Below are 26,663 nucleotides of genomic sequence, written 5' to 3' on the forward strand. Positions count from 1 at the left end.
CACCCAGTGAGCTTCATGACTGAGTGGGGATTAAAACCCCTGTCTTGCAGGTCTCCGTCCAACACTCTAGCTCAGGCATCCCCAAACTTCGGCCCTCCAGGTGTTTTGGACTACAATTCCCATCATCCCTGACCACTGGTCCTGTTAGCTAGGGATCATGGGAGTTGTAGGCCAAACCATCTGGAGGGCCGCAGTTTGGGGATGCCTGCTCTAGCTCTTACACCATGTTGGTGTAGAAGCACAGCATTCTGAGAGGCAAATGCGGTGGACGCAAGTGTTGCCGATGGGTGATGTTGTTTGGTGTCTCCTCAGACTGTGGGCCCCCCAAACTGTGCCCTGCCCAGGCACTAACAACGCCACTGCTTCCTGATCCAGGGGGAACAGAGAGTCTCTTGTCTCAGGATGACTAAGGATTTGCACCCGGAACTTGCAGAGCCTCATTTGGGCAGGAGAGTGCCCAAAACTTAGCACAGCTGCCTTCGTTACATTTTGAAGTAATACACATTACCATCTAAAGAGGTGTTACCCCCCCCTAAGAACATTAAGCCTGGAGTCTAAAATCACCTAGCTGCACCAACGCACACACTCAAACCTGAGTGTGCAGTTTTTTCTCTGACACATGGAGGTGCTTTGAAATGTGCAGATAAGGCCTTAGTTAGTCGGGGTATTCCTTCTTCTGAGTGTTTAATGAATGCAAGAGACTGCAATAGATCAACAGTAAGTGGTTCCCAGGACCAAGAATTAGGGATTCTACCTGTTCTAGATGGAGTTGCACTCCCTCTGAAAGAAGAGGTTAGGGAGTTCAGGGGTGCTCTTTGAACCATCTTTGTTCCTGGAGAACCAGGTGGCCTGTGATGAAGAGTGCCTATCATCAGCTTCAGGTGGTCTATCAACTGGATTGCTGGTGCACCTGGACAGGGATATCTTGGTCCCTGTGGCATTGGTAACCTCAGGGCTGGACTACTGTATGTGGGGCTTCCTTTGCAGTTAGTCTAGTGCAGAACACCCCAGCTTGGGTGATGAGTGGTGCTCCTTACTGGGCACATATCATGCCAGTGCTTGGGGGAGGGGGGTCTGCACTGACTGCCTATTAGCCACTGAGCCACTCTTAAGGTTCTGCCCTAAATGCCCTGGACCAAGCTGAAAAACTGTCTTCCCCTCCACTGTCCATTAAGGGCACTAGGGTCAGCTAATGGAACCCTGTTAGTTTTGCCACAGCCTGAAGATGATTGACTTGTGGTAACTCAGAGACAGGCTTTTTAAATGGTGGCACTACCGTAGTGCTTAGATATGAGAGACCCCATCAATACTGGCATTCTGCCAACTCTTGAAGACACACCTGTTTAGGCAATCCTTCCTCTCAGCAGAATTTTATTGTTCTGTTTATGAAAAGGCTCTTGTTATTATTTTAATTGCTTTTTTATACTGTATACTTTAATGTTTTAGTATCCTATGGAATTGTTATTGAATATTTTATTTACATATTGATTTCATAGTTGTAAACAGCTTAGAAGACATTTTGGCGTATAATTGGCTTATTTATTTCATAAATTTTATATACCACCTGACTGTAAAAAAAAAAAGTACCGTAAAAGTAAAAGCAGACCCAGTTTCACTTTCCATGTTATACCATGTCATATTCAGGATTACATTTCACCAGAGTTCCTGGGAGACCTCTGCTGAGAGCTGAAAGCTGGATTCTGGCACAATTGTCCCTCCCTGTTTTTCAAAACATAGTAGCACTTTAAAAAAATAAAGTTGGAAAAACACTTGATTTTCGAGACACAACTGAAGCTGTGCCTTGGTTTAGGTAGGAAACCTTTTGTTTATTATTGCGTTTATTTATTATGGCTTCATGGTTGTAATAAGTTTAAACAAATATAAAGGATCAATTTCATGGCTAGCCTCCAAGAGATATTGGAGACTAATCTGTCAGATCAGAAAAAAAAGCATCCTGAGTTTTTGCAGGAAGAACTCACTGAAGGACTCCCCCTATTATTTAAAGAAATAATTCTAGTGTTGCCCTAAGCACTGTAAAACCACACGTCTGAATTGCCGTCACGTTTTTTTGCAAGTGGGAATTTTAGAGAGAGAAAAGAAGAGGCAAAAATGCCACTAGTCCTTCTTGGAAAGGAATCCAGATCCCCCAAGAGCCAGTCCATCTTTTCTAGGCGGTTGCATCTGCTTCTCTCCAGTACTCCTTGATGCTTATTGCACTGTACTATTTCGGTGGCCAGTCTGGGTGGAAGAACACGGTGAGGTGCCACGCCCCTCCTCCCTTCCCAACAATCCCACCAAAGCAAATCCAGGACGGCGCAGGGATCTCTTGTTGTGCCTGTGTGCTGAGGCTGGGACTGTCACTCATTCTCTGATCAGCTCATGAAAGCAGCTAGATAGCAGCTGGACAAAATAATATATATATATATATTAAAATATTACACCGTTCTGGGGGGATTTTTTCCCACGTCTCCCCCCACCCTTCTTCGCTTTGCACCTGAATCTCTCGTCTTAACCGGCCTAGGTTCCTATTGAAAGAGGAAAATATATATGCAAGAAAACTTCGTCTCCATTCAGCAGATGACAATGCTTCAAAGCAAGGCTCTCATCTGGACTTTGCTATTCATCGGGACTGCAGGTACACCTTTTTGCATTTTTTAAAAAAAGAAAACCTTAAAGTGATGATTATTTGCATGTAATTTCCTCTGGATTGGATGCTGGTGCCTTACACTCCCCACCCCGCGCCCCCGGCTTCAGTTTGCAGCAAGGGATGGAATCCGGTTTGTTTGCTTGGATGGCAGACCGGGGGGCTTTGCAATTGCCTTCTCGGCTGGCTTCTTCCTCCAAATATTTGTCGCGTGGAATTTGTACGCGTGAGGTTTTTCTTATTTTTTTGTGACCGTTGCTTTTGCTCCCCCCCTCCCAAATTCTCCATCCTTGTTGCATGCCTACATTTTTTTTGAAGGAAACATTTTTTGGTGACTTGATGGTGCTAGGAGACGTTTGGTTTATATGGGAGGTGCTGCTCCAACCACTCGGAATGCTAAACATGACCCCCCCCCCTATTCCCCACCCCAAGATCTAACTCTAGCATCTTCAGAATAAACCAGGCGTGGGGGGGGGGTCCTCTCAATTTTTATTTCTTTTTTAAAAATAAAAAATTAAAAATGGCAGGGACCCCCTTCTGCCGTTGCCTGCCTCGGAGGATTGTCAAGACTGCTCTATTTTGTTAACGGTTTGCAAATTTGAGATCTAGAGGGGGCACGAGGGAAAGAAAATCCGGGAGTGGAATTGGTCCGGGGGTTGCGGCGGGGTTGGGGTGGAGGGAGAGAGGGAGTTAAGAAACCCTGTGGAGCTGGCGGGGGGGGGGGCGAGAGAGAGAGCGTCTCGCTTTTGGAATTTATTCGGAGTCCTTGCTCGCCCCCCCCCCCGGGCTGAGTGCATGGTGTCTTTGCTTCACGAGCAACATTGTTCTCATTCAAAAGAGCATACAGAATTGAGGGATTGGCTGGAACCAGGGGCGGGCGAGGCGCGGGGGGGGGGGGGGTTGGCAAGAGGCAGACAGAGAAGGGAAGATGGTCCAGAGACCGAGCGGTTTGACAGCAGAAAGTGGAAAAGCAGAATAGAAAGCGGGGGGTGGATGGAGAGGGCGTGAACCAAGGGCATGCGGGGGGGGGGAGGGCTCGGGCACGTTTGATGACTCTATTTTTTTGGGGGGGGAGATTGGAGGGAGATGCAAATAGTGGCGAGATCAGCCCCCCTGTCTCTCTCTCTCCCCCCCTTGTTTGATCCTCAGGCTTGTGTCTATTGCCAATTGCAGACAATGGAGGGAGGAGAGAAGTGGGGGGGGGGTGAGGATGCTGCGTGCGATGTGTTAATGGTGCCGCCGTGTGAGCAGCTGAAGCGCGTGGGGGCGGGGGGGCGAGCGAGGCGGCGATTGGGGCTGTTTATTTCTTCAGCACACCAGCGAAAGGCTGCTGCAAATTCCCCACAGGCAATTCTTGCCATTATTCTTATCATTATTATTTGCAGCCGGGAGTGGTGGAGGGAAATCGACGCTTTGCATTTTGCAAATACATCCCTGCTTTTGGTCGGGAGTGGCGCGCGGGGCACACAGGATTGCTCGCTCGCTCGCTAAATAGATAGATAGATAAACAAACGGATAAGGGAGGCGACGTCGTTGTTGCAAAGGGGCCAGGTGGGGTTGCGTGTGACTCCTGTGAATTTATGGCGGCGCAAATGGGGAACTGCTTTTTTAATTTTTTTAAAAATCAAATCAAATCTGGGTACGGGGGAGGAAGCTCCCCACAGTGCAAACGCGTCCCCCCCCCGCTTTCCATCCCCAGCGACTTGTGTGTGTGTGTGCGCGCGCGCGCGCGCGCGCATTGCAATAGATGGAGCGCGCGCGCTGCTGCTGCTGCTTATGCTTATGCTGAGGTGTATGTGTGTGTGCGCGCGCGCGCGTTGGGGGGGGGTTGTTGATTGAGTCCTCGGCCAATCAGAACCTAGCAGAGGCCGAGCGGGAAATGCCGTTAGGGTCTCTCTCTCTCTTTTTTTTTTTTGCTAGCCCAACGTTCGGAGCCCAACGTTCGGAGCAACCCCGCCCCTCGGGAGCGCCCCCTCCCCTCCAGTTCCTAACGGGCATCATTACCTCAGAGGGGCAGTCCGCCAATGCAGCCAAATGTCCCTTCTTCTCTCCTCCCCGCAAATATAAAATAAAATCCACGAAGCATCACAGCTTCCGACTGTTAGGCATATTATAAAGCAGATTCCTATACCACACTGAAAACCTCTTCCATAACGTACCAAGAATGCCACACTTGTGGACTTCATACAGTGATAGTTGTTTCTCAAAGGTTTACTCTTCGTCTCAGTACACACTGTGAAATTGCCCCCCCCAAAGACCCCACATGAAGATACAGCCGAAGAAGAGGCAGACTAGAATCCCTCAGCCCCACCTGGCACTGCGCTTGCCTGGTGCCAGGCGTCTCTCGCTTGTTGTTGACGGAAATCCCCACAGAACTGCGACAAATGATAAAAATACCTCAGCCATGCCACCCCCGTGGAAACGCAGCCTCACCTGAAGAAGCTTCCCACTTTCATGGCTGCTAGTACTGTAGCTTGTTTTATTCTCCTGGGGCCAGCCAGATCCCTCACAAATGCCATCCTCACATTCTGGGCTTAATGCTGCGAAACGGGGGTCGTTGGGAAGGAGCTGTTGGCAACAGGATATTTTTAATTTATCAGATCCGCTTCTCCCCTAGTACTGTAAATAGTAAATGGGCGGGAATGCAGGCTAGCATTTTGCTTACAGTGACGTTATTTGGTTGGTGCGAAAAAATCTTGCGTGCATGAAGAGCACCCATTCCAAGCAAGCATCCGATGCCTGGAAGCACCTTTGGTCACTGGTCTCCATCATTACGAAAACATCACAAAAGCCCTTGTCCCATCAAGGCAAAGGGTCAGCCTTCCTCATAGAAAATGGGGAGTTCCTAAGTCTGTTATCATGTCCTGTAGTACTACAGCCACTGTCATGATAAGCACCCCTTTCAGTACCCTTGTTGGGCTTAAGGGTGGAGACTTTGCTGTGATTCCCTCCTTCGTGAATGATGCTCCGTGCTTTTGAAACTCTGCACCAGGATAGGGAATGTCAGGGGCCAGGTGTTGCCCTCCAGCTTCTCTGTCTGGCCCTTGGGACTTTCCCCAGGCCACACCCTTCGCTGGCCTTTCTTCACACCCTCCATGAATGCTTTTGCCTGGCTGGAATGTGTCCTTGAACTCTGATAATGCTTATTGCTTGTCTGGATGGAGGCAATGTGTGTGTAGAAACTTGCTTGCTGTACAAAGATTAAAAAAAATTGCATTTGTTGCTCCTCCCCATTTTGTCTCTAACCCCACCCACCACTGATATATGGCCCTTGGAAAGTTGTCTAGAAGGGAATGTGGCCCTCAGACTGAAAAGGTTCCTCACCTCACTCTAAAAAGATAGTATTCCCTCACCTGATTTCAGTAAGAGGCCTCACAGGTTTGTACCCATCGTTGCAATAGCTCAGCCTGCGTTAGAATACTATGCCATGTACACCAAATTATTTACTCTTTATGTTCTGCGTGAATAGGTCTTGCATAAGTTACCACCTCTAGTTATGTATGCATTTAAATGGGTTAAAAATACCCAGTTCACCCATAAGTATGTAGTGAACGTGTGAAGCTCCAGGAAAGGTGAGTCTATAGTTTGTTTGGACAATCTACTCTTTATTTATTTATTTCATAAAATTAATATACTGCTTGTTTGTGAAACAAAAACAACCCAAAGCGTTTTACAAAAGGAATACTGTAAACAATAAATATTATTGCTTGCAAGTTGAATCCATTGCTTCTTTTCCAACCTGCAACAGCTCTTTGCTGAGGTTTACTGCTACCTTGCCCAGTATTGCTGAGATAACACATCCGATCAGTGCAAATAACAGTTGCTGTCACATCAGAGGTGGATTTAGGGAAGTGCAACTGGTTCTCCCACATTGGGCACCAAGCCAAGAGAGGACGCTGCAGGGGGTGTTGCAACAATGACAAGCAATGGAAGATTGGAGTGGTGGTGGTGGGGCAAATTTTGGCTTTGCAGAATTTTCTTGTGAAAGCTCAAAGTCTGCCACTGGTCACATAGTCTGCAAACAACCACTGTTGGGATTCCATGCATCTTCTCAAGATACTGACACGTCAAAGCCCAGTGATCACTCATACACTTGATATTTCACCATTGCCATGACAAAAATTGCAAACGTAACTCAAACAAATTACCATTACTGTATACATATGCAACTGAAACCTCAACTGGATTACTCCTTCCCCCCCCCTCATTTTTGCTACAACACAACACACCTCATACAGTTCTATTCCTCACCTCTATGTAGTGGACTCATGCAGGCAATACCAGGAGCTTTCCATGAAAATTCCAGACACTCACATTCTTAATGCATGCTCAAAACCATTTAATACAGATTATTATCTATTGGCATACTTTAACTAGCATGCATTGCATAGCACCATTGTGGTTGAAAGTGGGACTTTGAACACTTTCTTTTTTTTTTTTTTGATTGTAAAAAGCATCTTTATTAGGTTTCATAAAACATAACAATTTAAAATCGTAAAGCCATAATATTGAATATGAATCATATAATACTATAATACACATATAATACTATATACACATATTCCCAATCAAAAGAAAAAGAAAGAATAAACAGAAAAAAGAAAAAAGGAAGGATAAAAGAATTACCTTCCGAGTCATTTCCCACCGCTTACCTTCTGAATATATTTTAAAATTGCGTTACTTTCATTTGTTATAACTGTCTCAATTTTGATTTATTTTATTTTATCATATTATTATTATATATATTTTATTATATTATTATTATTACTAGTGGTTTTCAGCCCGTTCAATAACGGGCGCTAGAATCCTGGGGTTCGGAGAAGCGCTTGCGCAGCGCTTCTCCGAACCCTGGGACCTGTCCTTGCTGTCGGCGGCAGGGGGACAGGAACGGAGGAGGAGAAAGCGCTGCTTTTTCCTTCTCCGTTCCTCTCCCGCAGCCGCCGACAGGAAGCAGATATCCCAGGGTTCGGAGAAGCGCTTGCGCAGCGCTTCTCCGAACCCTGGGACCCGTCCTTGCTGTCGGCGGCAGGGGGACAGGAACGGAGGAGGAGAAAGCGCTGCTTTCTCCTTCTCCGTTCCTCTCCCGCAGCCGCCGACAGGAAGCAGACATCCCAGGGTTCGGAGAAGCGCTTGCGCAGCGCTTCTCCGAACCCTGGGACCCGTCCTTGCTGTCGGCGGCAGGGGGACAGGAACGGAGGAGGAGAAAGCGCTGCTTTCTCCTTCTCCGTTCCTCTCCCGCAGCCGCCGACAGGAAGCAGACATTCCAGGGTTCGGAGAAGCGCTTGCGCAGCGCTTCTCCGAACCCTGGGACCCGTCCTTGCTGTCGGCGGCAGGGGGGCAGGAACGGAGGAGGAGAAAGCGCTGCTTTCTCCTTCTCCGTTCCTCTCCCGCAGCCGCCGACAGGAAGCAGACATCCCAGGGTTCGGAGAAGCGCTTGCGCAGCGCTTCTCCGAACCCTGGGACCTGTCATTGCTGTCGGCGGCAGGGGGACAGGAACGGAGGAGGAGAAAGCGCTGCTTTCTCCTTCTCCGTTCCTCTCCCGCAGCCGCCGACAGGAAGCAGACATCCCAGGGTTCGGAGAAGCGCTTGCGCAGCGCTTCTCCGAACCCTGGGACCCGTCCTTGCTGTCGGCGGCAGGGGGACAGGAACGGAGGAGGAGAAAGCGGCGCTTTCTCCTCCTTCCTTCCTCTCCCCCAGCCGCCGACAGGAAGGACGCGCGCACTCTCCCCCCCCCGCCTCCTCCAACCGCCGCTCCTCACGGCCAGGGAGGGTTGTGAGGAGGCCTTCGCCGGCCTCCACCCCGGCGGGAGCGGCGGTTGGAGGAGGCAGAGTGGGGGGAGAGTGCGCGCGCGCAGTCTCTGCTGTCCAATCCCTGTATCCCTGGGGCACATGCGCAGTGACCCAGGGACACACGGGACATCTGGACGCAGGGACAACATGGACATTATTATATAGGATTATTATCATATTAACACTTTCATTGTTTAATTAACAATACATGTAAATAAATTAATAATTAAATTATTAAATTATTTAATTAACAATAAATAAACTAATTGTGTAAAATTGTACCTCTATATTTTGTATTTGAGTGGAAGAAAGATGTAGAAGTTACAGTATTTGTTACAGATCATAGAATCCTAGAGAAACCTGTTGTCCTCCAGATGTTCCACTCCCATCAGCCCCAGCCAACATGCCCAATGATCAGGAATGCTGGGAATTGTAGTCCAGTGCCACAGGTTGCCCCTCCCTGATCTATTGCAAGAGATTATTTTGCATACATATTCTTTATAGGCTACCTATTTATCTCCATCTTCTCTTCTCACTGTTAACAGCCTATACCAGGCACCCCAAAAGTGCAGCCCTCCAGATGTTTTGGCCTACAACTCCCATGATCCCTAGCTAACAGGACCAGTGGTCAGGGATGATGGGAATTGTAGTCCAAAACACCTGGAGGGTTGAAGTTTGGGGATGCCTGGCCTATACCACTAATTTTAATAAAATTGATCCATAGTTGGCCTCCACAGTCACTTACGGACCGAACCCACTGCTAAGACTGTGTTCATGGAAGACAATCTTACTCGGCTACGAGTGATCACCAATGAAAAGAAAGAAGTCTATACCACTTCTCTGAGCAGAGTAATAAGGGCCGGGTTTGGTTTCCGTTGGAATGAGGCAAATGAAAGCTTATTGGTATTTTGTGTAATATTTGCCTTTATTTATGAACATATGAGTAGTGGCACAGGTTAAAGACTCCATAGGACAAAGTCAGCTGCTGTCATCAGCTCTCTGGGAGAAGTCCAGCACCCTAAGATGCATACAGAGCCAAACCCCAGCTCTCTATGTGTCTCTCAAATTCAAACTGCAGCCTGTTGTTATTTTTGACACACAACCTCGCTTGCCCCCTCTTCCTGACTAGAGGTGGTGCTGGGGAATTCAGATGAGTCTTGGCAAACTACACCACTTGGTATTCTCACAGAAATCTGATGGGAAACCCACAACACCTCATATAAAATTAGTTCTTCTACACCCACTGTACTTTCAAAGCTATTATTTGTTTTTAAAATGTATACAGTACACAGCTTTTCACGTGTCTTTCAAAATGGCTTACAAAAAACAAATAAACATATACAGTAATGTACACAATTTAAATTTATATCAAAACATCAGAAAACAAGAGTATTGGAGTAGCATTCATGGTACATTGGCCATTGATCCTGGAGAAACTAATGCATAGATTGTCACCCGCCACCATTAGCATAGTTACTGTTTGGTCCTCATCTGCACTGGACAAAACGTTTAAAACTCTTTGGTCCAATGCTGTTAGGGATTCCCCCCCCCCCAAGTCTTCCAAGTAAGATCACATCCCAACCAACTTTATTTCTGTGGGAATGTGTCTTGTCCTAGAACATACATTCCAACCACACAACACCTGTTGTGTAGGAATGATGGATACAACCTCCTTTTAACTGTTCCTTGTTCTTAAGATTTCTCTCAACAAACCACAATAGGGTGTTGTTGCCTCTTACATGACTGTAGTTAGCAAATTATGAAAACCGCTAAACTAGCCTTCCGTGTGAAGTGTGTGGTTTTCACCTATTCTTGCTCTGTCCTTGCCCTTTCTGCTCATCCTCCAGTTAATCAACTGTTTATGCATTTCATCTCACGCATTTTCCCAGCTGTCATATGCATACTAACATACCATCTACTATTGAAAGTGACTTTATTGTCCTACCACAATACACTGCTATCACCAAATACCGGCCTTGTTTTTTGGATCCATGCTATGAATTGTACTTCAGGTGACAAGGAAATAGGGTAGGGTTGGGGAACCATTTTCAACTTGAGGGCTGCATTCCCTTCTAGACAAGCTTCTGGGGGCAAATTGCTAATTGTGGGCTGGTCCAGAGGCAAAAGTGCACAAAGCAACAAATATGAATTTTACTTCCGTGTGGTAGGCTAGATCCTTTACCACTCCATCCAGGCAAGCAAGAAGCATTGGCAGAGTTCAAGGACATTTTCTTAAAAACAAACAAACTTTAAAATGGCATGAAGAAGGGCTACTGAGGGGCATTGCCAGTCTTGAGGGCCATATAGAACCTGGAGACTGCATTTAGCCCCTGGGCTTGAGGCTCCCCATCATAGCTGCCAAGTTATCCCTTTTTTAAAGGGATTTTCCCTTATGCTGAATAGGCTTCCTCGCGAGAAAAGGGAAAACTTGGCAGCTATGCTCCCCATCCCTGAAATGAGGGAGGCAATTTATATTTCCCAGAAGTGAGCACCCATATGTCCATTTGTCACTTCTTTGTTTTAAAGGATGTTTTATGCAGTAGTGTTACAAAAGATTATAATAACGGTCCAGGGTTCTTGAGGAGCTGCATGAAGGCATCATTTCAACATACATAAAATGGAGAAGCCAATTACAAATAGGAAAAAGCGAAATCCAAATTTTGGTGTCACGAGTAACATTTTCCTTTCATAGAACAACGGAACTGTTTTAATGTACTAAGCCTTTCCTCTTGGGGGAAACATGGCTGCAAACAAAAGACAGACAAAATGGTGACTAGAGGGTTCCATCAACCATATTATACCAATTAAAAACAAAACGGTCTCCTATTTACAGTAGCTTAAATGAAAGCAGAGAAAAGGAGATAGCTGCAGGGGTGTAGTGAAGAAGCCTTCAATAAACTCAGCTGTGATCACCCAGTGGGGTAGGAATAAAGGCTTATTTTGTGCCCACCCTAACACATCTTTCAAAATCACCTTCCCTTTTGTTTACATTTTCTGTGGTCCAGGGATAGCGACACCCTAATTTACTTTTCAGATTAAAAAAATATTCCTTTTATAACGCAGGGCTTCATTTATAGATACAGCAGATGGATCCTCATCTTGTATGCTCATGCTGAGTACTATACGATTTCTTAAATAATAGAGAGTTTTCTATATATAATCCTTCCACATATTGACATGCAGACTTGAGGATCTTGGTCTTGACCAGTTGATTTTTTTTAAAGGGACAGTTAATTTTAATTTAATGAATTTCAATATTTTAGTTCTTTCAAGGATTATGGCTGTGTTCCAGGCTGCAAAGTGCCTTGATGTTTTCCTGGCTGAGCTCCAGATTTATATTTTACAGATATCATGTATTTTGCCATAAGGAGAAAATAAAAATTGGCACCTTACTCTTAAAAGAAGATATAGACTACAATGAGTCAGGTGGCACGAGACCAGAAACAATTGATGTGGGGGGAGGAGGAGAAAATGCACCTGCTACCATCAAGTCTGGAGGGAACAACAAACAGCAGCCAAATGAGATAAAAAACACACTTTATGTTTCTTGATGTAAAAAGAACACCACCCCTCATTTTACTGATCCCTGAAGGAGTTTGAGGTATATGCAGGTTTCCTGCCCCCTGGTTTTATTAGTGTGTGTGCAGTTTTTGAAGTATTATAACATTTTTATAGGGAGTTCAAATGTGAGCAGCAAATTTCTGGTCTACCTTGTGCTCCTTTGGGACAGATGTTACAGGATGACTGGGATGTACACATACATGAAGTCAGAGCCCAAGGAACCCCAGGTGTTTGTTCACCTCAGCACTTTTTTTTTAACATTAAAAAAATGTTCTTGCCTAAAAATTCAGTACTGGCTCCTAAGAATTCAAAATACTTTCCCAATCTTGTACAGCACATTTTTGGGAGAGCAGCTTTTGGTATGTACAGTATACTACACATACCATCTATTACCAGGGAGAATTAATGGTGCCATATAGCTTTGCATGCAATACCAAGAGTTGTCAAAGTTTGCCACAATGAGGGGGTCTCTTCTGAGTGCAATGATACTGGCATTTTTTTTGGTAGCACTTACTGTTTTTTGGAGGAGAGAATAAAGTGGGTATCTGGAATCATTCCCACCCCTCCAAGGAAAACTGATCATTAGGTCCAATCGTGACTGACTCTGGGGTTGCGGCGCTCATCTCGCGTTATTGGCCGAGGGAGCCGGCGTACAGCTTCCAGGTCATGTGGCCAGCATGACAAAGCTGCTTCTGGCAAACCAGAGCAGCGCACGGAAACGCTGTCTACCTTTCTGCTTGAAGCGGTACCTATTTATCTACTTGCACTTTGACGTGCTTTCGAACTGCTAGGTTGGCAGGAGCAGGGACCTATCTCACCCCGTTGCAGGGATTCGAACTGCTGATCTTCTGATCAGCAGGCCCTAGGCTCTGTGGTTTAACCCACAGCACCACCTGCGTAAATATGTGTAAATAAACCATATTTCTTAAAGACACTGCTGACTCTGCCATGCCTCATTCCAAAGAAAACAAAACCCGGTGCCAAGACCCCTGGAATCTTGTGCACCACTTGGCAGAGATTGGGGTAGCTGGTAACAATATCTTTTGTTAGGCATTAAATTCATAGCAGTAGATTTTGAAGGTCAGATTTGCACTGTTTGTAGTCCCTTTGTTTGGAAAAGCACAGTGCCAAACCTTAAAGCTATTGCTGATGCAAAGTGATGTAAATGAGTTGGGGTTGGTGGTGCTGTTATTATGCTCTTTCCTGTTTGTAGTGTTGAAACACTGCTTCTCTCTTGCAGCTGCTCATTAGTAGCTTTGCCTTTTGATGTTACCCTGAATGCCAAATGGCAGGTTTTCAAACGCTTTTAATACACTGTATTTATAACTGTCTTACAGAACCACTGCTAAGTGCTGGAATATCTATCTGTTACAGCCTTCCTCAACTTGGTGTATTCCAGGTGTTCTGGATTATAACTCACACCAACTATGTTAGCTGGTAGAAGTTGTAGTTCAAAACATCTGGAGGGCATCACTTTGGGGGAAGCTGATCTGTAAGTATTTGTTTTTCAGTTTACAGTACAGCGACCAGATTGTGCACCCAAATAAAAATATATATAAGAAACCACGAAGAGTCGGACACGACTAAACGACTAAACAACAAATAAGAAACCAGAGGATGATATTTCAGAATGAAATAATGCTTTTGGTTTTATGGCTCAGACTGTGAGTGTAGCAATTCGAAGATTAAAAGGGAGAAGATTAAGGTTGGGGTCAAAGCTAATGATTCTTGTGTTATGGTTGCAGTCAGAAAGCAGTTGTCTCTCCCCCACTCCCCCAAATAACTTAGGAAGTACGGTAGTAGAAAATTGAAAAGATAGAAATACTGTATAGCAATAACCAAGAGTTGGCAGGACTGTACCTGCTTCCAATAAGGGTGGATAAAAATCAATGATTTTTTTTAAAAAATCAGATTTTTTTGATTTAAATTGGATTATTTTGATTTAAACCGATTTTTTTGATTTAAATCAGATTTTTTTAAAATAAAATGCTTTTCGAGGAAAATATATTACCATCCAAAGGTTATTCCATCATGAAATAAAGATTAGTTTTTTAATTATGTAGAATAAGGTTGTATATGTTTAAATTTTGGGGTAAATAAATTCCATTAATCCATTCACAATGTCATGCTCTTCCAGAGGTTTTTGTAAGATTATTGGGCAGTTTCTCTGCCTACAAGATATTATCACAGATGCTTGGTTTACTTTTGCAGTTCTCAAAACTGAATTTGACTCAACAGAGGTCACATGTCTCTTCTTCACAGCAAAAATGTTATAACATGAACAGAGTTGAGAAAAAGACCTTAATCCTATTCTACAAACCTATGAATACAGAAACAACCCCTTCAGTGCTAAGTTTCAAGAAGTTCAGTGAATAGAATAGAAACAATATTTTTCTGATTGTTTGGAGTGGACAGTATTTAAGTTTTTCATGTGTAGGCTGGGCTGACAGTCTAAATTTCTTTAAATATATATATTTTGTTTTTGTTTAGCCAAATTAGTTAACAAGCATGGATGTTTGTTTAAGCAAATAACATATGCTGTAATGTTATTGTTTCAGTTGAATAAATCTATTTAAATTGTTATTATTAAGGTAATGATTATTTTTCTCCTTCCTAAGTACAACAGTAAAGTTGTCCAAATATGAATGATTAACCTATTAAACTGGGGATAAAAAACTAATATGAAAAGTTGTTATTCTAAAAATCTTCATCTACTTGCATATTAAAGTTATACCAGCAAGAATTAGTCTTTATGTAGAAAACTATGATTTAAATCAATCCTTACTGACTAGTGATTTAAATCGTGATTTAAATCAGTTTGATTTAAATCAAATCCACCCTGCTTCCAATACCCCACCTATTTTTGTCAGCATGCTCTGCTGTTCCCTGATGTATTTACATGTATTTACATTTTGCAACAGTACTGGAAGAGTTATAATGGGTGCACCATGATATAGACTAAGCTATAGGCTAGCCTTTCCCAACCTGGTACCCTCTAGACAAGAGGGTAGCAGTGTTTGGATTAGGAATCCCATCAGCCTCAGTTAGCATGGCCAATGGTTGGGATGACGGGAGTTGTCATCTAAAACATTTGGAGGGTACTAGGTTAGAGAGACCTGCTGTACACTTTCCTGCACCCTTAATGTACCCTTAACCCCCGATTCTACTTGCAGAAGGGAAAGGTCTCCTCAACAAGAGAAGCCTCTGCTTTTGGGTTTTTAGTTTTAAATTCCACCTGTGGAATGCCTCTGGGCTAGAGCTGATTAAAAGAAAAAAAAATGCAGATTACTAAAGGAATAGCTATCCAAGTATTCCCTTTTAACTTACCTGCTAGCATGACACCCAGCACATGGCTGATAAGCTAGTCACATATAAACCTAACTCTCACTGCGTGTTGGATTTGTCATACTAGAAATTCATTTTTATTCCTGGATATATTATAGACACAGAGAAGGGATCAGGTTTCCCATGAGGAATTTTGGAGATCTACTGCTACATCTATAAATTTAAAAGATGGTCTTGTTGATGGTCTTTCACCATGGTGCTGGATTTATTCTGTGAAATAGGAGGTGATGTCTGTGGAGAGCTATCAAGTTAATAGTGACTTGAGAAGATTGGACTCACACAGAATACTATTGAGAATGACACAGCTTTACCTCGGTGGTCTTCAGTGCCATTCCATCCTGTCTGCTGAGTTCCATTTCCCTCTCTTAACCAGCAACTGAAAAAAACTGCTTTTCTTGAGTGAGTTTTGCTGCTGGTTGTTTGAGTGCTGAGACCAAAAAGGGAAAGGCAGGGATGCATCCAGCCAGGCCAGCCCTTGTTGCTAGCCCTTCTCATATTCCCACCCACACTGGCACATGTCAGTGAAATTAATAATAATAATAATAATAATAATAATAATAATAATAATAATAAATTATTTATACCCCGCCCATCTACCAGATTTTTAGAAGACATCTGAAGGCAGCCATGTTTAAGAGATAAGATAAGATATCTTTTAGGGAGGCTTTTAATGTTCAATAGATTATTTTATTTCATTTTTCTGTTGGAAGCCGCCCAGAGTGGCTGGGAAAACCCAGCCAGATGGCTGGGTATAAATAAATTATTATTATTATTTATTATTATTTATTTGCTGAGGGGTAGTACAAGGAAGAGAAGTGGAGGATATTCCCCGTGTGCCAGAGAGGAAGCAGCTGGAATTCTGAAATTGTGTCCTGGAATGGCTGCAGAAGCTGTTTTGGGGCTGGGGGATTGGTTTGGAGGTTCACAACCAGAGGGAAGACAAAGATGGAATAAGAGAGCCCCAGAAACACTGAGCCTGTGGTTTTGAGCCACAGAGTGATTGTTTGATGTCCTGGAAGTGAGAACTATGCAAAAGGCAAAATCCCAGTAGCTAAACCTCTGAAATTGCTGCGAACCAGGAATCTTGTGTAGCTGTGTAAGCTACTGGAGCTCTGTGATGACCCCAGGAGCTCTGTGATTACCCTGATGGACTACTGCAAGGGGTGGAGGCTTTTGCTCTTGGGATTGTGCACTGATTTGGGCTTGAGAAACAGAGGTTGCTAGGGTCACTGGAGTGCAGTGGGGGAAGCTGGAAGCAGAAGTGGAGAAGTGGTTTTCTGCAAGTGCTGGTGGGAAGCAGAAGGAGGAAGTGGGCAGAATTCTATGCAGGGACTCAAAGGCAGCAGCCACGTTGGCTGGCTGGTTGAGGCTGTTACAGAGAGATATGGGGATGGTGCTTAGGATGCTTCTGAATCCAATGCTGCGCTGCTAGGAAGGACAAGCCCCTCTTGAGATGCAAAGCTGTGAACTCTCTCTCCATAAAACTCAAGTGTAAATATGTGTGAATAAACCATGTTTCATAAAGACACTAGTCTCTGCTGTGCCTCATTCCAAAGGAACACAAACCTTAGTTAAGTGCCAGGACTCCTGGAATCTTGCTACTGCTTTCCAGAGATTGGGGTGGCCTGTAACACTTGTATGGCCCTTTCATGTGAACCCCAAACAAGGAACAACATATTTAAATATATGCAGTAAAAGTTCAATAAATACAATGAAAACAATACTGTATAAAATAGCAAGGTCATTAAACAAATTTTATATTAGGAACACCAATTAACCCCGAAACAAAGAAATATACCAAAACATAGCAAACCATTCCGCAAGTCTTTCACAGTTCCAACCTTAAATGTGACTGTGCATTTATTGAGTAAAATAAATAAAAAAAGTAAGTAAGTAAGGGCATGACAACATGGCAGAGTGGATGGGGATTATATCCATGATGGCACTACGCCATATTCTGCCTGACTCCCCCCTCCCCAGTAAAAAACCCCTTCTCTTCTATTTTAAGTTAGTTAAGCTATTCTTGATGGCATTTTCTAGGAGTTGCTATGCTTGTTTGTTTCTTAAACCTGACTTAGGGAACTAAAAAAATTACAGGTACAAGTGTTTTCTGCTTTCAGATTGTTCATATTAACAGGAAACTGCAAACTAGAAACCATTTACGGTAATTGATCAGCTTCCTTCTTTTAGATATTGTTTTTTACTTCACTGCTGGTGCAATCTAAGAGATAGCTCATAGAGCTATGTCTACCCTGCAGTTAAATTTGCTAATTAATTACGGCTTCGGCCTTTATCTGTTTACTGTCTTGCATAACAGTGCTAACGATTAGGGCTGTACATCAGATTTGGCCAATTGCTGTTGTTTAGACGTTTAGTCGTGTCCGACTCTTTGTGACCCCATGGACCAGAGCACGCCAGGCACTCCTGTACCCAAGCCGAATTGGGCATATTTGGAGGGCCTCCGGTCTTGGATGAGTCAGGTACATATGCAGCCACAGATCACAGCAAGTTAAACTGGATTGGCACAGAGTAGGGCATTAGTCAGGAAGGGTAGGAAAACTGAAAAGGCTGAGACCTACCTGACCGGTGGCTGCATCCTCCCAGGAGAAGGTAGGCCCCATGCCACAGTTCACTTTCCTGCCTGACACTCTACAGGATCAGTGCTCTACAGGAGGCATCAGTCCAGTACGATATGGGGAACTGGATTCTCCTGCTTAAGAGCTGTTAAATGAGAGGATCTGATCCTGCACAGTGCAGTCAATGCTCCTTTGCAAATTGCTTGCTTCTCTTAAGTGCAGGGAAATGGCTCACAAAGAAGCAGCAACTAGCATCATGTAGGATCAGATTTTCTAGATCCTGCACTTTGCTGGCATACTCCTCAAACTTTAAAAACCCTGTTTAAACTGTATGTTAAGATGGAGTTTAAAAACCATAGGCCAACCTCCTAATGGTTTTGGGGATAGATCTGGGGCAGTGTGACTGGCTTCCAGTGCTAGCTTGAAAGAGCAATCCAACTGGCTTTTATTTTTCAGCTCCAGTCAGAGGTTTAGCTGTTGTGCTTTACCCATGCTCTGGGCTTCCAGTAACAGAGTATCAATGATATACAATGAAATCATTCCAAACACATAGTTTGGAATGAATCAGCTTGATTCAGATTTTAAATACAGTGGTACCTCGGGTTACGAACTTAATTCGTTCTGAAGGTCCATTCTTAACCCGAAACTGTTCTTAACCTTTTGCTAATGGGGCGTCCCGCTGCCGTCGCACCACTGGCGCACAATTTTCGTTCTCATCCTGGGGCAAAGTTCTCAACCCAAGGTACTACCTCCAGGTTAGCAGAGTTTGTAACCCGAAGCGTTTGTAACCCAAGGTACCACTGTATTAAACTTCAGTAGAAGATAGTTCTAGTTTTTTCTCTTCCACCACATAAATTGATCCATCAAAAACTGACCCATAATAAATAATAATAATAATAAATAAATAAATAAATAATAAAGAATCATTTTTTTAAAAAATTGATCCATCCCATTGTTTACACCTGCAGTGAAGATCTGGAGGATGGTGTAATAAACTGATACAAAAAGAGACGTTTGTAATGGAGCACCTGGCAGAGCTTGGATTTCTTGCTGGTTCCACTCTGGACCTCATGAAGAAATGAAGCAGCTGGAGAAATCTGTAAAAATGTAATGTGAGAAGAAGTGTATGGGGGTGGTGGTGGTGGTATCCTGGCTGTTAGTCACCAGCTTGAGCAGTCTGAGCAGCAGTCCATAGGAGTAGCCCCTCCCCAAATTCTGCATGTAGTTATTTTCATAGATCACTGAATGAACTATGTGAAAGGCCAATTGCTCCTCTGCTACTCATTCCACAGGGCTGTTTGATTTTTAAAGGCCTTTGGGATGAGAGCCAGTTTGCTGACACATGAGCCTTCAAAACACAATTGAAATAAAATCTTTGGAAGACAGAGCAACTGGCAAGCAGTGATTCTCTTATTAAGTGGTGGTTTGAAAATAGATAGTGTCTTCTGTAGTAGTGTTATATTGAAAAGGATTGGATAAAAATATTTTTACACAGTGCTTAAGAAAAAAGGAGAGAAAAGAATTACATCTTGCAGTTGTGGGTTTTAATTCTTCATAAAAGAATGAGCCAAGAAAAGTCTCATTGGGATTTCACTGCTATTAAACTGGGTGAATACAATGTGTTTGTTTTATATTGTTGTGCCAAAATGTGCTGATGTTAAAGGTTTTGTGTATATTTTTGCATTTTTATTTTGCTGGCATGAGGAAATGTGAAAATTGACAGGGCAGCGAGTTTTATTAGCACACGAGCAATTTACATCCCCTTGGATAAGATAAACAGAACAAAAGCATTACATATATGTAGAAAATGGTGCTCTCAAACTGTGGTGAGGGTGCTTAACAGTTGCCAAGAGAGACTGAAGAACATCCCTTGATATCTTCCTATAATGTATCTTCATTGGCCGGGAGGCAGAGAGCCAAATCTTTTAATGTTGTTTTTCAGTGCTGGTGATCAGTGGAGTCACCCCCCCCCCCCATGAAGCCTTTTGATCTGGTACATTTGAACCTACTTGTATATTCCCTGGACAGGGAGGTTAAACTGGTGGGCAAGAGGGATAGAGCCAGCCATTTTTGTGGTTGCACCATGGTTGGGTAAATCCCTTTACCAATAAACACAACCAACCCCCATCTTGCTGTTATTTAGGTGTGCTCTAAAAACGTTTTTATTCATGATTGCTTTTAGTGAGGGTGTAGAAGAGCTAAAGGGATTTTATTTTTATTGAGATAAGTGGCTGCTAGAACTGGAGTAGAAGATGTGAAATGTTCTGCTATTATTGCTTGACATTTTATATGGTTTTGAATTGTTTTATATACTGTAGGCAGCCATGGGAACTTTTTGAAAAGTTACATACAGTATAAATTCATACATGTGGTATCTATCTATCTACAGTGGTACCTCGCTAGACGAATGCCCTGCTAGACGAATTTTTCACTAGACGAATGGGTTTTGCGATCGGAGGTTGCCTCGCAAGACAAATTCGTTTTGTGAAAAATTCGTCTAGCGAATTGCGGTTTCTCATAGGAATGCACTGAAATTCAATTAATGCGTTCCTATGGGCAAAAATAAATAAAATCAATGCATTCCTATGGGATTCGCAAGACGAATTTTTCGCAAAACTAATTGACTCACAGACCAAATTAAATTCGTCTTGCGAGGCAACCCTGTATCTATCTATATCACACACAAACACACCCCTTCCCCTCAAAAGGCATGAGAGTCTTTGTTGCAAGCTGAACCTCTTCTGTACTTCTGTCTTGAATTTAAAGAGATGTGAACAATTTCTTCCTCGACCTGGAGAGGCTCTCCATGGCTAGTGGATGTTCATAATTCTTTTTTATATCCTTTTGCTAATTTCACAGACAACAGGTTTCTTTGCAATTTTTAGAGATAATGGTGAGGCTAAAAACTTCCACTAAGAGATGATCAAAGTTTTTCATGGCAAGGGACAGCACAGGGGTTCCTTGGTAGCCAAATGGCTTGGCTCCCGAACTCCACAAACCCGGAAGTGAGTGTTCCGGTTTGTGAACATTTTTCGGAAGCCAAATGTCCAACGCGGCCTCTGCGGCTTCTGATTGAGTGCAGGAAGTTTCTGCAGCCAATCGGAAGCCGTGCCTCGGTTTTCAAACTGTTTTGGGAGTCGAACGGACTCCTGGAATGGATTAAGTTTGAGAACCAAGGTACCACTGTAGTGTGAACCAGTGCAACACAGGCCAGTGGGAGATACATGACAAGGTGAAGTATGCCCCCTATCCAAATGAACTGGCATAAGGTGATCAAACCCCTGCTTTTTGCAGACCATAAACACTTGTAAAATGTATCTTTCAGGTTCCTTTACAGTTTTTCAGGTCTTCATGATCTTCATATTCACTGGCTTTTGCTTTTCAGGTAAAGATAAAATTCTGATGCATACAGGTACCTGGATTCCCCCCCCCCAATCTTTCAGAGTTTGAGCAATTTAAGTAGTTATTATTTGCCTGAAACTTAAGTTGCTTCTGAAATTGTCAGGAGTGTTGGATGTTGTACTGTCCATCCTTAAAATGCCACTGAAAATTTCACATGAATCCTTTGACATCTGGGATTAGATGATTGACATACAGCTTTGAGTTCTCACATCTAAAAGTGGTACATTTTAGAAAATGGCTACAGATTTTCAGAAGGGTTTACAATCGGAAGGCAATGAACAGATTCAGACTCCAATATAGGGTTGCCATGGGCAAAGTTTGCGTTCCTGAAATACAAAGTTCATGGCATTAAGAAGCTGGGCCTGTATGCCAAGACGATACAGTACTATCGTGAGAAGGTGGCAAGAGAAAAAACCAAGAAGAGAGAAATGGAAATTTATTCATGACATAATAAAAAAGCCCTTGATTCTGAATAGGTTTTCTCATCTTTCACATCTGTTGTTGAAAGCCTACGCTATCATTCTAAACAATCATTTTCTGAAATTCCATCACTTGTGTGGTGTGTGGTATTAAAATCACTCCTATTGTCCTGCTTTTTGCAACCACAAAACACTTTGAGGAAAACATCAGACTTTTTAATGAACAACCCCCCATTAACATTTTGTTTTTTAAATGTGTTTTCTTCCAGTTCGCAAATATTACGGATTGCATTTTGGTGGATTATTTATGACACCATTTCCATTGTAGGATGCAAAAAAAGACTAAATTTAAACATAATTAGCTAATTTGGATTTGTTTACAAATATTGGCAAATTGTCTCAGATGTTTGGCATTATTGAATGGTCTTCTGCTTGAAAAGAAAGAGTGGGAATAATTGATGAATCCTTGGATTTTTTTTAAAAAAAGAAATGCTTGTTGATGGTTCTTCACATGCTACTAAAAAGCAGTCTGTCTTTGCATATTAATCCTCCCTTGAAAGGCTTTTGCATGCATGGAGAAATCCCATGGTGTGCCGAAAGAGGGTGTGGGGAACAGGGAGGGGGGCGGATTGTAATTGTTTTCTGAAAAGGGTTTTTATTTCATTCAAGTGAAAAAAGCTGAAAGCGAGAGAATTGCTTCAGTGTTTTGTGGATGGAAAAGCCCTCAATTGGTCACTGTGTTTTTTACGTGGAGCTTGTATGCACCCTGAATGCTGGGGGTGTAGGGTTAAGAGGGGAGTGGCAATGATGTAATGTAGAGCACTAAGGATACTCTAGCAGGACCTTAGCACTTCTTCTCTGGCACAGAAATGTTCAAAGTGAAGACCTGCAGCAAGATTGTAAATTGAAAGATGTTGGCCATACAAATCTTTAGATATAAAATGGAGAATCAGTTTTAATATTTAACTTTTGTATGTTTTAAAGTATGGTTGTGAAATTCTCTTGATCTTATTTTTTATCATTTTGTAAGGCTTCAAAAGTGTTTTTTTTAAACAATCAAGAGGTGTATAAATTTTATTAAACAAATAAATACTGTAATCTGTCTACATTACATGTTAAACATATGGTGGTGGTTCCCAGCACCAGCCTTCAGTCACTCTTTCATTTATTTGTAAGATGCGTACCTTGAATTTTTATCAGATGATCCTCAAGTAGCTTATGACACATTAAAATGAGGGAGGGGAACACATGAGGCTTTGGCCCTGCATTTGTGGTTGGACTACCATCAGCGTCAACCAGCATGGCCACTGGTCAATGGTGATGGGTGTTCTTATCCAAAGGTTCTCCACTCCTCCATTAAGACAACAATAAAACTACCCAGTGTCCTGGGTATATATGTGTGTATATGTACACTCACCATATTTTTCTGTCTATAGGATGCCCCCGTGTATAAGACCCCCCCTCCCATTTTAGGGGACTCAATTTTAGGAAAATGAGGGGAGATGGCCCAAAGTTGTTGAGCCTCTCCCCCCCACACAGCTGGGGGCAGGAAACACTTCCTAGATCGTTTCCTGCGCACATCGGCATCGGGGGAATTTACGCCCCCACCAGCCATTGCGCTCTGATGCTGCCGCGTGCGGGAAACAATCCAGGGAGCTCCCACTGCATGCAGCGGCATTGGGGGAAGTTGCGCTCCCGCCAATGAGTTGGCTGGCGGCACACTGCTTCCCCCCCATGCCACTATCCATGTATTGGTCGATCCCAGTTTTTTGATGTGGTTTTTGAGTCAAAAAAGCTCGTCCAATACAGGGGAAAATATGGTATATATTTTGGTCACGATATGTAATCTTCCTGTAGCAGCTTGGGGCCAGTACAGGTCTGCCCCTTACCATGGTAGTGTGATTGGTAGGGAAGAGTTGCAACCTACTGTCAGTGATCCTTGTTCCAGTGGCCTCACTTGGACTTGGTATTGATTTATATGGTGCGCCTGGAGGCTGCTAACATAGATTTTTTGAATGTTCAAAATGTTGATCAAGTTCAATAGAATGTTTTCACAGTCCAGCCCCTACCCCATTTTTACTTGCACTGATGAATGCATTGCTGCCCTTTGATGAGTGTGACAAGCTCCAACCTCTCCCTCTCAACATTAGAGCTGTAGAGAAATAGGAGGGAATCATCGTAGCAGTTGCAAAAAATGGCTCCAAAATGAGAAGAAGGTTAGATGCAGCACCTTGGCTCTTCAGGGCCAAATTGGCAAGTTACTTCTTGCTACCCTTTCCTGTTTTGGGGATCTCTGGCTACTGTGTGGCCAAGGTGCCTGGAGTACCTTGGCTGTGCAGTGGCCAAACCAGTGATGCCCACACCTCCCATTTTTGTAGAAAAGGGTAGCACGGGGGGGGGGTTCTTTGGTTGCTTTGTAGCTATGCAACAAGGGGGAGGGAATGGGGTTCTGGAGATCAGAATTTTTGGCTTGGCTACCAAGGCCACCCCAAATTTATGGATCACCTTCCCCCCTCCACCTCCCAGCAAACTATTACTGAGAGTTCCCTCTGTTTCAAAAGCAGTGCACCATGGATTTCAATGCTCAGTACACATTTTAACATTTTTCCTTTTAGTAAAACTTAATTGGTTTGGCCAAGCTCCAAGTTATTAAACAGCTCTGACTTGTGTGGATTTTGCAAGGTTGCAGATGAAATAATGTAAAGATGTTAGAGTTTTTTAAAAAGTAATTATCTGTTTTTGAATAATTATAGACTGCAGAGAGGAAAAAAGAGAGAGCTTTGATATTCTGATTTTGGGTGAAGCTGCTTGAACTCTTGAAAAATCTTTGCAGAAATTAGTCAAAGGAACTGAACCACTGATGCTTTTGTTGTCTTTGATTATGAGGCTGGTACATTTGGCTTTTCAGCAGAGCTGTTACTATGAGTGCTGGGGATCTCATTTTAACATTGCCGTTGGTCTCTAAGAAAAGGAAAGAAAAAAACACCACTTACTTTATTGACTTTCTATTTCTGTGCTTGATACTGTGTAGTGCTACACTATTCTTGCGGCTTCTTGAATGAACTAATGTATCTTCCCAAGGTGGGCTTGTTCTCTGTTTGGATTTGTCTGATGAAATATATTTCGAAGTATGCTGCAAGTGAGGTTTAATACACCTTGTATAAAAGCAATTATTATTTGGGGGGCAAAGATCTATAATTCGTTGCGGCATAGCACTGGTGAACTAGGGTTCAGTCATGAATGCGACTGGTCTCACCTTCTTCAGCAATTTGGGTGAACCTTAAAACAAACTGAGAGTGAGCAAAATGATTTTTTTTTGGGGGGGGGAGATCTACTACCCCTACCCCCACCATTATAGTTTTTAAAGCTACAGTGGTACCTCAGGTTACAAACACTTCAGGTTACAAACTCCGCTAACCCAGAAATAGTACCTCAGGTTAAGAATTTTGCTTCAGGATGAGAACAGAAATCGTGCTCTGGCAGCACAGCGGCAGCAGGAGGCCCCATTAGCTAAAGTGGTGCTTCAGGTTAAGAACAGACTCAGGTTAAGAACGGACCTCCAGATCGAATTAAGTTCTTAACCAGAGAAGGGGTTTTGTACTGGCTTTGCAGTGGCTTCAGTAGCATAGGAATAGCAGTAGAGCTCTGCTGCAAGTTTTCCTTCCCAGGGCACCTCAGGAAGGACACTGTCCATGGTGGACTTCAGACTTTCGAATTTCAGCAGCACCCTGTAAATACCAAAATTTGTCACCCACTCACCTGCCTTTCATCTTCCATTCTAAGTCACTGTTGTGCTGCCCCCTGCGGTGCCCTCCTGGCTTGGCACCCAGTATGAGCCAACTGGTCGCACTCCCCTAAATCGGCTTCTGAAAGTGTAGTCCTTTCCAGAGGTAGTTTGGAAAGGAAGAACGACAGTGTCAGTGAGCTGACCTCTGTTGTGCTCCTGAGATTTCTTTTGTGGATGATAATAAAAATGGGGTTGGAGAGAAACAATAAACCAACACCCTCAAACCCAGAAGTAGTTGCCCCCAATTCCGCAAATAGGATGATGAATTAGTGGCGGCTGTTTTCATATCATTGTATGTGCAAAGGAAAGGAAAGAGAAAGCCAGTTTGCAGAATTCATTTGCATTCTACAGTGACCCAAAGCAACCCACAAAATAGCTATGCAGATGAAGGTTGCTATGCAAATAGGAACAATCTTGATTTTCACTGTCTGCTATTTAGTTCAGTGGAAGAAATTCAACTGATTGCAGTCTGGGACACTGCTGAGAGAGAGCTAAATCTGCCTCTCACCTCAGATCCCGAGGTCATAGTGGTGGATCTTGGTGCCTCAAATTTCAGTGGTGCCCTGTGCAATGCCAAAATCCATTCCCCTCCCACTCTTGTCTTCCATTGGATGTCATAGTTGTGGTGCCTGCTGGGGTGGCCCAGAAACTCTGTGCCCGCGGTGCAATCGAACTGGTCGCATTCACCTAGATCCACTTTTGATAGAATAATAGAATTGTAGAGTTGGAAGGGACCCCAGGGGTTATCTAGTTCAACCTCCTGCAACACAGGAATCTTAGCTAGGTTATACAAGACAAATGACCACCCATCCTCTGCTTAAAAACCTACAAGAAAGGAGAGTCCACCACCTTGTGGGAGACTGTTTCACTGTTGAACAGCTCTTACTGTCAGGAAGTTCTTGCTGATGTTTAGTTGGAATCTCCTTTCCTGAAACTAGAATCTATTGGTTCATGTTCTCACCTCCAAAGCAGGAGAAAACAAGCTTGCTGCTTCCTCCATGTGACAGCCCTTTTGATATTTGAAGATGGCTATCCTATTGCCTTTTTACCAGGCAATACATACCCAATTCCTCATAATCATTGGTTTCCAGACCTTTTATCATCTTGGTCGCCCTCCTCTGCACACATTCCAGCTCGTC

General features: G+C 43.4%; 1 protein-coding gene across 8 annotated transcripts in view; it reads left to right on the forward strand.

Moving 5' to 3' along the window:
• Positions 1 to 2,250: 2,250 nt before the first annotated feature.
• The window catches only part of NCAM1 (neural cell adhesion molecule 1), a 228,459-nt gene continuing 204,046 nt past the window's right edge, over positions 2,251 to 26,663 (forward strand). For 3 of the 8 annotated variants that reach the window (XM_060268501.1, XM_060268495.1, XM_060268496.1), the window contains exon 1: positions 2,251 to 2,635. In XM_060268501.1, coding sequence (XP_060124484.1) covers positions 2,548 to 2,635 — 88 coding nt within the window. In that variant the 5' untranslated portion in view covers positions 2,251 to 2,547. The remainder of the gene's footprint in view (positions 2,636 to 26,663) is intronic. The other 5 variants (XM_035139360.2, XM_060268499.1, XM_060268500.1 and 2 more) reach the window with 3 other exon arrangements.

The sequence above is a fragment of the Zootoca vivipara genome, chromosome 15, assembly GCF_963506605.1.
Source record: "Zootoca vivipara chromosome 15, rZooViv1.1, whole genome shotgun sequence".
Lineage (NCBI taxonomy): Eukaryota > Metazoa > Chordata > Lepidosauria > Squamata > Lacertidae > Zootoca > Zootoca vivipara.